Source organism: Pisolithus orientalis (assembly GCF_024613125.1).
Source record: "Pisolithus orientalis strain OTSU chromosome Unknown F5J12scaffold_36, whole genome shotgun sequence".
NCBI classification, from domain to species: Eukaryota; Fungi; Basidiomycota; class Agaricomycetes; order Boletales; family Pisolithaceae; genus Pisolithus; species Pisolithus orientalis.
The window spans coordinates 155,826-169,405 of record NW_026260817.1 but is presented as its reverse complement, the minus strand read 5'-3'; the positions used below and the strand labels follow the sequence as shown (position 1 = coordinate 169,405).

The 13,580-nt window shown below is 50.5% G+C and overlaps 5 protein-coding genes across 5 annotated transcripts; 4 read left to right on the top strand and 1 right to left on the bottom strand.

The window, feature by feature from the left end:
• Positions 1–1,042: 1,042 nt before the first annotated feature.
• Positions 1,043–2,835, bottom strand: F5J12DRAFT_746317 (uncharacterized protein). The gene is made up of 5 exons (XM_051742081.1): positions 2,803–2,835; positions 2,677–2,755; positions 2,404–2,620; positions 2,055–2,346; positions 1,043–2,005 (listed from the first exon to the last, which is right to left on the bottom strand). Exons 1-5 carry the CDS (start codon positions 2,820–2,822, stop codon positions 1,318–1,320), a joined length of 1,296 nt encoding a protein of 431 aa, XP_051596680.1. The 5' UTR covers positions 2,823–2,835; the 3' UTR covers positions 1,043–1,317.
• A 558-nt stretch (positions 2,836–3,393) lies between these two features.
• Positions 3,394–7,713, top strand: F5J12DRAFT_853067 (uncharacterized protein). The gene is given in 12 exon segments (XM_051746592.1): positions 3,394–3,910; positions 3,966–4,229; positions 4,281–5,028; positions 5,054–5,302; positions 5,343–5,746; positions 5,781–6,133; positions 6,195–6,268; positions 6,297–6,683; positions 6,739–6,957; positions 7,034–7,078; positions 7,098–7,281; positions 7,319–7,713. 12 exon segments carry the CDS (start codon positions 3,459–3,461, stop codon positions 7,522–7,524), a joined length of 3,585 nt encoding a protein of 1,194 aa, XP_051596679.1. The 5' UTR covers positions 3,394–3,458; the 3' UTR covers positions 7,525–7,713.
• F5J12DRAFT_853060 (phosphoglycerate mutase-like protein) lies at positions 7,714–9,897 on the top strand. The gene is made up of 8 exons (XM_051746591.1): positions 7,714–8,196; positions 8,263–8,459; positions 8,512–8,716; positions 8,770–8,960; positions 9,010–9,111; positions 9,162–9,257; positions 9,308–9,421; positions 9,488–9,897. The coding sequence occupies exons 1-8, from the start codon at positions 7,987–7,989 to the stop codon at positions 9,675–9,677; spliced, it is 1,305 nt and encodes a 434-aa protein (XP_051596678.1). The 5' UTR covers positions 7,714–7,986; the 3' UTR covers positions 9,678–9,897.
• F5J12DRAFT_853051 (uncharacterized protein) lies at positions 9,894–11,228 on the top strand. The gene is made up of 4 exons (XM_051746590.1): positions 9,894–10,354; positions 10,416–10,539; positions 10,609–10,886; positions 10,953–11,228. The coding sequence occupies exons 1-3, from the start codon at positions 10,247–10,249 to the stop codon at positions 10,728–10,730; spliced, it is 354 nt and encodes a 117-aa protein (XP_051596677.1). The 5' UTR covers positions 9,894–10,246; the 3' UTR covers positions 10,731–10,886; positions 10,953–11,228.
• Positions 11,229–11,347: 119 nt separating this feature from the next.
• On the top strand, positions 11,348–13,580 carry F5J12DRAFT_853048 (IMP dehydrogenase/GMP reductase; the record flags this gene model as incomplete). Its single annotated transcript, XM_051746589.1, has 3 exons — positions 11,348–11,815; positions 11,993–13,148; positions 13,204–13,580. Coding segments are annotated over 3 exons (1,658 nt in total), but the record flags the coding sequence as incomplete, so codon positions are not given.

Genomic DNA, 13,580 nt, shown 5'->3' with positions numbered 1-13,580 from the left:
ATTCAAAAATGCTGTAGAGCAACTACGTCCGTCCTTTTTCATCGTTCCCCATTCATCACTAGTCCAACAGAGTATATAACAGCATTTGGAATACTGGGAGATACCATATGACACGAAAAAGGAGCTGATGGTCGGGTGATCTGCTGGAGTCCCTAAGTTAAATTCTGAGGAAAGGCTTTACTAGAACAGGGCCGCCGCCGACAGGCACCTTGTTTACCACGCCCGAGCATGCTACAGTTGTGAGGTGGCCGGTGGGATTTGCCGCGCGGACTTGTTGAGGCATATGCGCGGATGTCGAAAAAAGCGTCTCAATTTTCGGGGTACAGTGACCTTGTAAACAAGGTGACAAGGTGATAGAGACAGCGCAGAAACCCGCTGGAGACCTGATGAAGGTCACAGATGAAAATACATTTTCGGAGAAGTGGCCAAATTCCGCCAAGAATGCACTCAGCTCATTCAGATCAGCATTGTCCTATGAAGAGGATGACAAGTGTGATGAATCAGGTCAGCAGGTCATCTACAGATACCAGAAAATGTATTGTACATATAATATCCAGATATCTATTGGGACTAATAGGACGCTGGAGCCATATCTGATCAGTCAGGAGCCTGAGATTGATGACGACGAGCCAGACAATGACTTTGAGGTCTGTGACAAGGTTCACGCACAACCACATGTAGCTACCGTGTATCTGAGGTTCTCCTATTCTATGTTGTCCGCCCCGCTGCAACGGTAGGTAGCCTCCCTATGTATGTACCGACAGTACCGCTGTAGTGCACACACTGTTTACACCCCCGATAGACATGAGTCAGCCATATGACCCCCACAACGAAGTACCGCGAGCCTTTTCCGCATTCAAAAGCCTAGGATGGCCTCTGAGAATGTGAGTACTGTCTGATTTTCCTGGTTTCGCCGACGCACCAAGAACTTCCCCAATCCCATCAAGTGTCCGACCATCAACTCTTTTTTCAGTGTTGTATGATATTTCGCAGTATCTCAAATATTGTTATACGCTCTACTGGACCAGTGACGGGTGGAGAACGATGAACAAGGACGGACGTAGTGCTCTACAAAATCTTTATTTTTTTTATTTTCAAACACCAACTTCTCAGTCGGGACAAGAATTTCCGAAACAGCTGTACTTAGCACAAGAAGTTCGCAGTGGTAGTGAAGCGCAGCTGCTCGATCAATTGGTTTCTCGCTTTCACTCTCCTATTCTCCTATCCACGGCTCGTCTAGTTCCCACTGGGTTACACTCAACATGTTGCCCCCGTCTGATGTCCCCCGTTCGCTCGTTGGTTTGATTAAGCAACATGCTAAAAGTTTGGTTGAATGCGATTGGTTAATGCCAGGATGTTCTCTACCGTTTCTCCTATGGTAACTTTACTAATCTTTGGCTGCACTCGGGCTGTGCCATCCGCGTTAGCAACTTCCTCATTCATGCTCTTCGATCGCAGAAACACCTCATCTGCAAGTGCATCAAGGAAGAAAGATGGAACGGCGAGGAGATGCCCGGCATAAAACGTGATTTTCATCGACAGATGATTTTTCTTTCTCTGTCCGTTTTCCGTGCTGTCTTCGTCAAATAGAGCATTTATATCGGAAAATACCCTAAGGGCATCTGCGCGTGGGTGTTCTGATGGTAGCGAATGAGTCTGTGCAACCCCACCAACTGGGTCTTCAGCGACTACCACCTTCCGAGGTCGAACGAGTCGAGAAACATCGCCTAAAAGCACGGCCATGGTACGAGGCTCTATGCTCCCCTGGGAGTAAACGTTAGTAATTCGAGGAGAAAGATTCCATAGACTCACAGGATCTAACCTTGCCCACACATCCATGACAGCACCTGTTAGCGTGACGTGCAACAACTTGGATTGGCGATCCGCGATGAATGGAACCGCACGGGTTATTAGCCTCCGAGCCTCCCTCTTGTCCTGCCAGGAATTGCTAGAGGAAGTAAGCGGGGATATTGACAAGTGCCGAGTGACGTATGCATAGCCTGTACTGCATAGGAACCTTAGACTGTGTCGAGTGGAAGTTCTTAATGACTTACAACACAGCGCAAATATTATACAGCAGCGAAGGGGACTCCGGATTCCATCGTCTAAGCCCTGGAGGTACCTCCATGAGGGGTGGCTGGTGACCATATCGAGTGGCAGCGGTATCCAGGTCATCGTTGGGAAGCTGCGGAGAGTCCCACCACGGTGCCTGAAGTTCTCTGTCGAGTTCCACGCTTGAGAGAAGGTTTTGGGCAAGCTCCGAGGCAGGATCTCTCAGCAGCTTGAAGAACGTATCGCGCTCTTCCTTAGTGAGGCGGTCTAGGAGTTCATCTGCCGATGCCGACTCTGAACACCAGAGCGAAAATCAGTATCATCGGAGACGACGACATCGCGGGCACGTACCAATCTTTAAACCAGCTAGCCGTTTTTCCAGGCTTTCCGCATCGTCCTCATCGTCGGGGCCATGCGAAAATTCGTCGTGGTCTTGCAGACCTTCATCGTCCAACCGTTTCAAAATCCCGAGTATTTTTTCATGCTCTGGGGATATCTTCGAATAGTCTGAACCAATACTACTCGCGATCTCCTTCCGGTAGAAAGTCTCCGAGCATTGTGCATGTGTCTGCACGCTCCGTCAGTATGATACTATACCCTAACAAATTGAAGAAATTCTGTCACCTCGGATCGGAAACATGCCAAATTGCAATACGGGACGTTGCAGGTTGGGCATGTGTACCTAGAAATCTGCTTGCGACAACTGAGACGGCCATAAGAGGTGGCTTGAGAGCAGGCAGCGGACAGTACATGCCACACCGTACTGTCATGTTTGGGTCCAAGTGACGTAGCCAAATATGAGTAATTACAGCGAGTAGATCTTCGAGCATCAACACGCTTTGCTTTTCTTCTCCTACGTTTCGCCATTTGTTCCGCTCACTGCTAAGGGAGCTCGGGCCTCTCACACTCAGAACGTATGGACCGGTGGAATGAAAGGGACCCGCCCATGTATTCGATTGGACGGGTAATACTGTAGCTCATCCTGCGGGGTCGAAGGTCGGTCGGAGCAGCCCATTCACTATACCAGGAATATGGTGATATGCGAGAGTTCAAATCACTATAAATAATGATATGGGTAGGAGCCATAGGTGTGGATGCCATGATAATACTGGATGCTCCAGATATACCCCTCCAGATTCTATGCCAACAAGATCGACCATTGTTGAAATGAGCTCCCACGAGGAATCCTGACAGCTGATTCCTCAGAACACCCATCCTGGTCGGCAAGCCATAAAGCTATTAATGGCTGTAAGAATGACATGGTATAAGCTGGTAGTAGATCCGACATTTAGAAGCCCCGTAGCAGGCCCGACTAGAATTACCAAACGAGGGTATTTCTTAGAGGATGACCCCACTTTGTGTTATATTAGCAACGGCGACGGTGTCGGTCAACCATTCATGACGGGATGGCAGACAATTCCGAAATCGAGTCCGCACCGACGCTGTCTATCAAGAGTCTGAAATCGAGATTCGAGCAGTTGGCACAGGAAAATGCAGTCTCATTGGTCTCCCCGTCCATGTCGCAAAGTAGCAACCAGACGCTCTTGACTCCAGACCCGCCCACCCATCGGACGCGGGCGTCAGTGGGGGGCGACGAGCGACCCAGCCAGTCTGAAGCGAGAGCACTGCGCACATCGATATCCGCGTCAGACATGAAAAAGGTGACCAGACGTGCACCTCCGCCTCCGCCCCCGTCTCGTGGCAGGAAACCCTCGCCGGCTGTGTCCCCACTCCTGCGTCCAGTACCCATCCCGGCTACCCGCCCAGGACAGACACCACAGGCTTCGCAGGACAGCGACGTCGGCGACGACCTTCCTCTTCAGGGAACGGTCGCTTCGCTTCGCAGCCGCCTTTCGTCGTGAGTGCGATCCAGTTAGACGAACTTGAAGTAAATGTTGATGTCTCTCGGGCAGATCTGCCGCGGTTGTTGCGTCCTCACCGCCGCGACCAACAACCCCAAAACCCTTGCCACGTCCGGCAGGGTCGACGTCACATAATGACTCGTCTGTACATGAGTTCACCCCCTCCCTCGTTCCAGTCCGTCATACAATGTCTGACCGCTCACCATCTGTATCCTCGGTGACACTGGAAAGTCCAGACGATACCTTGGAGCTGGGACTTGTGATGAATGCTTCAACTCGCACGGGCAGCGTCGCCTCGCTTCGTGATCGTTTCACGTATGTGCCATCCTCATGATGTAGTGATAAATTGAATGTATATATGCACAGGGCTATGAGTATACCTACTTCTGCGACACCAAAGCCGCTCGTACGTGAAGATCGTCAAGCGTGGCATAGCGAACCAAACATTCTAGCACCCACCAATCCTCCACCCACGCTTCTCACCCGACGCCCGCCCCCGCCCCCACCTACCGGCCCAACACTCTTCCAAACCGAAGACGATTCGCAATCAGCTTGTATCTCATCGCACAGCCCATTCTCAGATGACGAATCTATATTATCCGAAATTACACCGCCCCTCAAACTTCCACCTCCACCTGCCATACCACCACGGAAGACGAACAGTTCGCCGAGAGCGTCGAATGGTGCAAGTGATCACGCCCGCAAATTATCTGATGTTAGCAGTTCGAGCGACGGCTTTCCACCGTCGCCGAAACCGAAACCACCACCACGTCCGGGCGCACGTCTACCTCCTCGGACAAATGGTATCCCTCACGGAGCTCCTGTAGCTTCTTCCCCAATATCGTTACTCCCACCACCTCTCCCATCGCGACGCGTGACGCCAGATGAGGTTCCAGATATTCAATCTTTTGCACCGCCTCTTCCTGCACGAAGTGCACATGCCGCTCCATCTGGGAACGTCGCTGACCCTGCATGTGAGCGCAAGCTTCTCGGTAATAACAAACTTCTGCCCCCACCGACACGACAAATCGGCCTGGGCGATAAGCTCCCACCCGTACGTCGACCCCCTACTCCCTCCTCAGACGAGGAATCCGGAGAAGATGACGACCCGCGCGTGCGTACCGCCGACACCCTCCCAGGACTCGAGTCGTTCGTCACGGCGCCCACCTTCGTTATCTTGTTTCGTTTACCCAGCATCTAGGATCCAAGTTCCTGCGCATTCGGGACAAGTTGCAATCGCGTTGCCGAGTGCGGTCATTGCAACACACCACCACATCAAATACTACGATTTATCATGTAGCGACGTTCCACTATGGACGATCGATACCCGAGAGGCAGGTTTGCGCGAAGCCAAAGTGACGTGTCTAGAGTTTAAGCCTACAGCTGCGGTTTCGGACAGGTATCGATATATCTGGGTGGGGAACAAAGGAGGGCCACTTATTCGAGGTGGATGTCGGTGTGGGATCGGTGACGGCGACTAAGTTTGGGGTGCATGCATGTCAGGTGACACACATGTTTAGGTATGGGAGGATGATGGTGACGGTGGACGATGCGGGCAAGATGATGGTTTTCGATCCAGACTCAGACGTTGGCATGGCCGCAGGGATGGGCGAGGAAGACGTGAGTCTTGTGTACACCCAACCACGGGTGTACCGTACCGCGGAAAAGCAGGATTTTGTGAAGATGTTGGGTGGGTTACTCTGGACCTCTGTCCGCACGGAGATGAATGGTACTGGGACGGCGTCCGTTCCAGTCATCAGGATATACGATCCGTTCGTCCCGGGCAGTGTTGCACGATGTGTCATGCCCACGCAGCGTGTGGGCGCAGTGATGTGCGGAACGCTCTTACCTTCCCATCCCGATCAGCGTCTACCTAGGTCACGAAGGCGGGTTTATCTCAGTGTGGAATATTGACACACCCGGTGGAACCCCAGAGTGCGTAGAAGTGATGAAGGTATCCGCTTCGGACGTGTTGTGCTTGGAAGGCGTGAACGATCGGTTATGGGCAGGTGGAAGGAAAGGTACGGTTTCGGCGTATGATGTGAGTCCTCGACCCTGGGTCGTGACGAATTGTTGGGAAGCCCATGATGGACTTCCCGTCTTGAAATTGTTCGTGGATCCGTCCGCGATCGAGAGGGTGGGAAGGTTGTGTGTAGCGAGCGTTGGACGGGACGAGCGTATGAGATTTTGGGATGGGTTGTTGGGGAGTGATTGGGTGGGTAAGTCAGGCGGGCATTGGAAGCTGTGCGTACAATTTACTCGCTCTGCTTTTCTTTGCAGGTCAGGAATTGCTCAAGCGAGAACACGCTTTTAGCAAGTTCAGGAACCTTAACGTGCTCATCGTCTCTTGGAACGTGGATGCGGCGAAACCCGACGCGTTAGTCGACCGACGCAGAGAACGCCCAGTTCTTCCAGAAAGTGTTCCAAAGCTCTGATGGCCCCGACATCATCGCGTTCGGGTTCCAAGAAGTCATTGATTTGGAGAGTCGGAAGATGGCCGCTAAAACTGTTCTTCTGGGAGGAAAGAAGAAAGGCGAGGACGGTAAGATCTCTGAAAAGGTGTCGTCGTCGTATAAGAGGTGGCATGATCGGTTGGTTATGGCTGTTAAGATGGCTATGCCACCAGATTCGCCGTATACGGTCATCCATACGGAGAGCCTGGTCGGATTGTTCACGTGCATATTTGTGAAGAATGCGCAGAGGGCGTCGGTGAAAGATGTTGCCATTACTACCATCAAGCGTGGGATGGGTGGTAGGTATGGGAATAAGGTGGGTGTAAGGTCATTGTGACGCCGAAATAATCTTACGGAGGGAGTGACGGCAGGGAGCGATCGTCGCGCGGCTCGTTGTGGACAACTCGTCTATATGCTTTATTAACTGTCACTTGGCTGCTGGTCAGGGACATGTACGCCAACGGAATGCGGACGTGGCGGCTGTGTTGGAGGAGAAATCATTATTTCCACCATCTGACGCCGTTGAGGAGTACATTGATTTTGTCGGCGGTGGAGACGGGTCGATGGTTTTAGACCATGAAATTGTCTTCGTGAGTTGTCTTACCGTTTCCACTTATCGTACATGTACGCTCGCTGGACAATGCTGACTCTGGGGCGTGGGTGTAGCTCAACGGGGATATGAACTACCGCATCGACCAGCGTCGGGAAACCGTAATTAACGTCCATCCAGTCCGGAGAGCTGGAGTTGCTGTTCCCACACGATCAGTTGTTGAGAGAAATGAAACATAATCAAGGGTTCCGACTACGCGCGTTCCAGGAGGGGCCATTGATGTTCGCGCCGACATATAAATACGACCGACGATCCAACGAATTCGACACTTCCGAGAAACGACGTACGCCCGCATGGTGCGATCGTATTCTATGGAGATCTCGGGATCCAGAGCGGGTCAGTCCAGCTCAACTATCAACGGTACGAAGCGAATGTATCCGACCACCGACCTATTTCTGCCGCATTCAAGGTGACGATTAAGTCTGTGAGACAGGATGTGAGGGCGAGGGAGAAGATGGAGGTGGGGAAGAGGTGGACGGAGATGGAGATGGAATTGTTGGAGAGTGCGAGAGAATTTTATGTGCAGCAGGCTAGGACGTTGATATAACGGCCACTGAGCGCTGAGCATTGGACGAGAAGATTATGTGCAATGTTACATTATACCTGTGGAGAGTAATGTGGGGCTAAGGTCGATACTGGTAGATATGTTAGCATCTGTATGTAGCGCATGGACTTCTTGTTTGTTCAAAGCATCGTCGGGACTAGGGAAGGAACGATTGTAATCTTTGGTTTGCGGCCTAAGAGACACTAGGTTCCAAGTATCCGCTCTGTTTACAGCGACGTTCATATCGATAGACCAGAATTGACCAAATCTCGAGCAAGCGCCCAGGGTCCCCACCGTCATCGGGAAGACATTTCTGCCCGAATGTCGAACCTTGATCAAATGCGCACTTGTTGACAGAATTGGGTGCACCTTTCTCTTCTAGTTCGGGTGCCTCAATAAGGCGTATACTGAACTTCGTGCGTCCCACCACTGTGTCACTGGACAGCTTCTTGCCCTTGGTCTTCGATGTATATTCCAACTGTGCTCAACGTCCTCCAGGTATCCCTCTCCCCACTGGCTGGGATCTTTGGGTTTGGCCGCCCCGCCAGCAATGACATTCACTCGGTGCATGGCTGGGACAAGTTCGGGGTTCTCTCGCCTTATCATGATAGATCGCACGTCCATGGAGTACGAGCAGATTTGCCTGCTGATTGTACTGTCGACCAAGTCGTATTGGTATGTTTATCGGTGTCCAATTTGTATGGTGACCATGTCACTTATTCTGTACACTTGAAACCCCAGTTACACCGCCATGGTTCTCGTGGACCCGAGGGAGAGGAAGTCTATATCAACAAGCTAGTCGAAACCCTGGAAAATTCGACCATTCCGCATCATTTACCACCTAGCTTGCGATTCTTGAAGCACGGTTACAAGTCCGACCTCGTTCCAAAAAACCTGACAATTATTGGCCGCCAACAGCTGTTTGATCACGGCGTAGAGTGGGTACTATGGTATTGAGGTGTTCTGCTGGTCTGACCCGTAACTGGCAAGGTTTGGACGCCGCTACCCTGGGTTTTCGACAGACTTTGTTCTTTCGAGCACTACACAGAGAGTCATAGATTCTGCCTTTTACTTTACACAGGGCATGTTCGGTCGAGAAATGGATATCGTGACTGTGAACAAGCTTGGATTACCTGTCAACTGGATATTGCCCTGGGAATCCTGTCCAAAGTTTAGCCCATGGTCGGAACTCGAAGTAAGCTGGAGTGCAGTTGATGCTGTAGATTCTGATATGATGAGTACTTACAGGCAGAACGAGCCACGTGGGCGAAGAAGTACATCCCTGTAATTAAGCAGCGGCTCAGTGCCCTCCTTCCTGGTGTCGAACTATCCGATGAAGACATCCGCGGAGCGTTATATGCATGTCCTTACGACCTCGCTGCTCATGACGTGTCTCCATGGTGTGAAGTGTTTAAGCCCCATGAACTAGCTGCCTTCGAGTAAGAGTCTTACGCAAGATTTTCGGGAACACCTTACCGATTGTCCCAGTTATGAAAGCGACCTCGTCAGCGATGGGATAAGCGGGTACATATCAAGAAATGATACAGGGCCTATCCTTGGATCTGTATACGTCAACAAGTTGATAGAACGGTAGGTTTTGCCGCTCTCTGAGAAGGTGTTGGTGAACTCTTTCATCGCAGTTTCAGTAATACTACTGGTGACGCTCGAGACCTTTACCTCGAATTTGGACATGACGTTACTATCTTACTTGTGTTATCTGCCATGAATTTGAACAAGTAGGTTTTCTTTCGTTCACATGAGGCTGTCTTTCACACTCTTATTCCAGAGACATCATCCCTCTCACACCTGAGTACATTCCTCCTGACCGTAAGTTCCGTGGATCAGAACAGTCCCCGTTTGCCGCGTGGATGATCTGGGAGAAGTTTACTTGCAAGCACTCGTATGTACATCTCGTCAATCCCGATTTTCAGCTTTGCTAATAATTGGGCGATTAATAATGGTCCAGCTTCGAAGGCCCTCAGGTCCGTTTGCTGCTGAATGGGGAAACATACCCTTTGACCTCTTGCCAAAAATCTCTCAAAGACTTGAGATTTGGGACTTGCTCGCTGAGTAGGTTTGTGAAGGCAAACGTATTCAGTACCAACATTCGTTATGGAGATGAGACCTGGAATGCTGCCTGTGTTGATAAGTATTAGAGTCTCTTAGTTCATTAATGACTCATTATCACTGTAAGCATGAACATCTGGGTGCGGTCCTGTCATTTGTGTGTCATGCCGTTCACGTCATTGATATCCCTCTTACCGATCTTTTGTATATCCTTGTAAAGTGCCTAGCTAAACCTCCTGTCATCGAGTCTTACGTTGAAGTTGACTATGCACACGCTCTAAATTGCTATCGAACGAATGGATATTGCCGCAATCGTCATTTTGAACTTCTGGCCACGAGACAAGGGATCACCTGTCATGTACGTAGTCTAAAACTTGTAGAGATTTGTGGTTATGCCCTCCGAAACTCAATGAACTGAGGAACTGAGCTTAGCCGGTGTGATCCCCGTCGTGACCGTGCTACCCTATTATCAGCCGAAAACGCAGTAGCATTATGCCAAACAGCATTTCATCCCAAGAGGTGTTGGCCTGTATAGTCTTCATAGCAATGTAGGAGATAGGCATCCCTCTCGGATTCCTGTCCGTGGATACAATGTTCACCGCCTCTACGTCCCCGGGCATCCGCTTGAAGAAAATTGATTCTTTCATTGACTCCGTCAATGATGACAGCAGCTGGAGGATATGTTCGATCTGCGTATGCACTATTCATGATAAGTTCCGGCGCCTCAAGTAGCTCACCTCGTAATCAACAATATGTAAACTCTCTACTATCCTTTCGCGTTATTCCATGAGAGATGACCAAAGAACGAGAGATTCACGGGGATTTACCGGCCTGGCCAAAACATAAGACACAGCATGTCTGAATGGCGGCGGAGCTATCCACACGCGGGCGCGCCATGGAGACAAGGAACTTCTAGTGGTAGGCGTACCGTGCTTGTCGTTGGTCCAATTCCTATGTTCCAAGGAGTCGTGGGTGACCCTTCTGTGGAAGGGGTGTTCATTACAAATGCGTAGCACATACAGTACACATTTGGCGATGTAGGTAAGCCGTATGCGACAGGGCAACGTCTCGCTTCCTCCAGGAATGACACCCTACATGGCACATTAATGAGCAAAAATATATCTTCAACTGCAGATTCGTGAGCGAGAGATAGAATGTCGTCACCTGAGCCATCTTCGGTCGTTTTTACGTAACTTCCCTTGTGATCTTTGAAGTGAAGTTTCATGCTGCATGACGGTAAATGGAGGCAGGATACACAGTTTCAGGTTTGGGGCGTGTCATCCGCCCATGTTGTCGTGCTGCTCCGCAGATGCAAGTGTACTGTTACGAGGTATGGAACAAAAAGTTCCGAAGCGAGTACGCACCACAACTTCCATGGCGACCTCTCTGGAGACCGTGTCCCGAGATGTCCCTGGACGGCTTCCACGATATCCGAGAAGCTAATGGAAAGGTGCGCGCGCATCCACCTGAGGCTGGGTGTTGGCGGAGGATGACACTTGCTTACGCTAACGCACGCTTGACCATCGTATGACAATATGCACTTACTCTTACTTCCGTTGTCCGTTCGTCATCTGGACGTCCAAAGCGCGCAAAACCAGGCAAGACTGCTGCGATACATATTTACCATGCCATCGTTTGCGTAGTAACCACACTCTATTTTTTATTCACTTCCTACTAGTATTCGGCTATTATGACGTTTTAAATCTCCGCTTCAAATGCGCTATAAGAGACGCCAAGTTTTTCTGTTTCCCACTGGCTAAAATGCCCACCTCTTCAAAATTTCTTGACCCGGCTGACGCGGTTGCTCATCTGCAGACGTACCCGTCCTCCGATGGCTTGTCCGTCGAGGAGCTGATGAATTCCCGTCTCCACGGCGGTCTTACTTACAATGATTTTCTGTTACTGCCTGGCAAGATCGACTTCCCTGCATCGGACGTGATAACTGAAACCAGGATCACTCGCAACGTCGTTCTCAAAACCCCGTTCATGAGTAGCCCAATGGATACCGTCACAGGAACCGAAATGGCGATTAGTCTCGCGCTCTTGGGGGGCATTGGTGTTATCCATCATAATCAATCCGCTGAAAACCAAGTGGCCATGATCCGAGCGGTGAAGAGACATGAGAACGGTTTCATCACTGACCCAGTCGTCTTGTCGCCCACCCACACTGTTGCTGACGTCTTAGATATCAAGGTTCGGCTGGGATTCTGTGGTATTCCCATTACTGGTGAGTATTCTATCTCCTCGACTACAGTTTATGATGAGTACTTGTAAACCTTCGTTCTGCCGAGTTAACGGACCACGTCCGTGATCTGCGGAAACTTCAAAATCATGCATGGCTTTCTGACCGTTTTATCCAACTTTTTTTAAAATTATTTCATTTTCTGACACATTTCATTTCTAGATTCCGGATCATTGGGGGGAAAGCTGCTCGGCATAGTCACTTCTCGTGACATTCAGTTCGAGTCTCCAGACACTGTTTTGCACGAAATTATGACCACCGATCTCGTAACGGCTCCGCAGGGCGTCACCTTGAACGAAGCAAACATCCTTCTTCGTAGTTGTAAAAAAGGAAAACTCCCGATTGTTGACGATCAAGGTCGCCTAACATCCCTCCTTGCCCGTTCTGACCTTCTGAAGAATCAAAACTACCCATTGTCGAGTAAAAATCCTGAAAGTAAGCAGCTGTACGCTGCTGCTGCTGTTGGTACTCGTCCCAATGATCGAGAACGGCTCCGTCTTCTGGTTGAAGCCGGCCTTGATATTGTTGTTCTTGACTCTTCGCAAGGTAACTCTGTCTACCAGCTGGAGATGATCCAGTGGGTCAAGCAAACATTTCCCAAACTTGAGGTCATCGCTGGAAATGTCGTCACCCGCGAACAAGCTGCCAACCTTATCGCTGCTGGTGCAGATGGTCTCCGTGTCGGCATGGGAAGTGGATCTATATGTATCACGCAGGAGGTCATGGCAGTCGGCCGTCCACAGGCTACTGCCGTGTATGCGGTTGCCGAGTTCGCGAACAAGTTTGGCGTTCCGGTCATTGCTGACGGCGGTATTGGCAACGTGGGACATATTGTCAAGGCACTCGCGCTGGGCGCGAGTGCTGTCATGATGGGTGGGTTGCTTGCGGGCACGGCGGAAGCCCCTGGCGAGTACTTTTACCATGATGGGAAGCGTGTTAAGGCGTACAGAGGTATGGGTAGTTTGGAGGCTATGGAAGCTGGGAAGTTCGATCCGTCTACGCGGGCTAACGGTAGGCCCGGATCCTCGAGGAACGCGCCATACCCCAAGGGCACTCCACACGAGAATGCAGCGACGACTCGCTACTTTTCCGAGAGCTCGGCTGTCAAAGTCGCGCAGGGTGTCTCGGGCGATGTGCAAGACAAGGGCAGCGTTAAAGCGTTCGTGCCGTATTTGTACACGGGATTACAACATAGTCTTCAGGATATTGGCGTGAGGAGTGTGGAGAACCTCAGGGAGGGTGTCCGGGATGGCTTAGTCCGGTTTGAGCTTCGTACTGCCAGTGCTCAGGTTGAGGGTGGAGTGCACGGGCTGCATTCGTAAGTTTGTTCCCCGGTGTTTGACCGCTTTTCGCCTAATTGCTTGTCACCTTAGATACACGAAACGACTTTTCACCGACATCGTTTAATGAATCTCGCATTAAATACCTGTACCAACATTTTAGTGGAGGGCATGTCGTACACTCACATTTGGATAGCTAGGTCGTTGCTGCACATGGTTTGGGAATTCATCGAATATTGAAGTGAATGTTGTCGCCCCCGGTTGATCCAGACCACGTAAGTTAGCAATGCTGATGTTGTCAGATCTACCTCGTCGTTCCTTGTAACCTTGTTTTCCTTGTGTAGACTTGACTAGCTCCGTGAGCTATTAATGTGCCAAAGGACAGCCTAAGAACCTCAGAACCGAGGGTTACCTTGTTAAACGTCGTAGCCATTGTACCCCTTTGTCTGCTTCTCCGTTGGTTGTGAGGT

Coding starts and splice junctions, on each gene's coding strand:
- F5J12DRAFT_746317 (XM_051742081.1), bottom strand. CDS start 2,822: ATGACAGTACGGTGTGGCAT. Junction 2,756..2,802: donor ATGACAGTACGGTGTGGCAT/GTACTGTCCGCT, acceptor TGGCCGTCTCAG/TTGTCGCAAGCAGATTTCTA. Junction 2,347..2,403: donor GCTAGCTGGTTTAAAGATTG/GTACGTGCCCGC, acceptor TCTGGTGTTCAG/AGTCGGCATCGGCAGATGAA.
- F5J12DRAFT_853067 (XM_051746592.1), top strand. CDS start 3,459: ATGGCAGACAATTCCGAAATCGAGTCCGCACCGACGCTGTCTATCAAG. Junction 5,747..5,780: donor CAGCGTGTGGGCGCAGTGAT/GTGCGGAACGCT, acceptor CATCCCGATCAG/CGTCTACCTAGGTCACGAAG. Junction 6,684..6,738: donor GTGGTAGGTATGGGAATAAG/GTGGGTGTAAGG, acceptor GAGTGACGGCAG/GGAGCGATCGTCGCGCGGCT.
- F5J12DRAFT_853060 (XM_051746591.1), top strand. CDS start 7,987: ATGTATATTCCAACTGTGCTCAACGTCCTCCAGGTATCCCTCTCCCCA. Junction 8,717..8,769: donor GCCCATGGTCGGAACTCGAA/GTAAGCTGGAGT, acceptor GAGTACTTACAG/GCAGAACGAGCCACGTGGGC. Junction 8,961..9,009: donor CATGAACTAGCTGCCTTCGA/GTAAGAGTCTTA, acceptor CGATTGTCCCAG/TTATGAAAGCGACCTCGTCA.
- F5J12DRAFT_853051 (XM_051746590.1), top strand. CDS start 10,247: ATGATGACAGCAGCTGGAGGATATGTTCGATCTGCGTATGCACTATTC. Junction 10,355..10,415: donor AACAATATGTAAACTCTCTA/CTATCCTTTCGC, acceptor ACGGGGATTTAC/CGGCCTGGCCAAAACATAAG. Junction 10,540..10,608: donor GCTTGTCGTTGGTCCAATTC/CTATGTTCCAAG, acceptor CGTAGCACATAC/AGTACACATTTGGCGATGTA.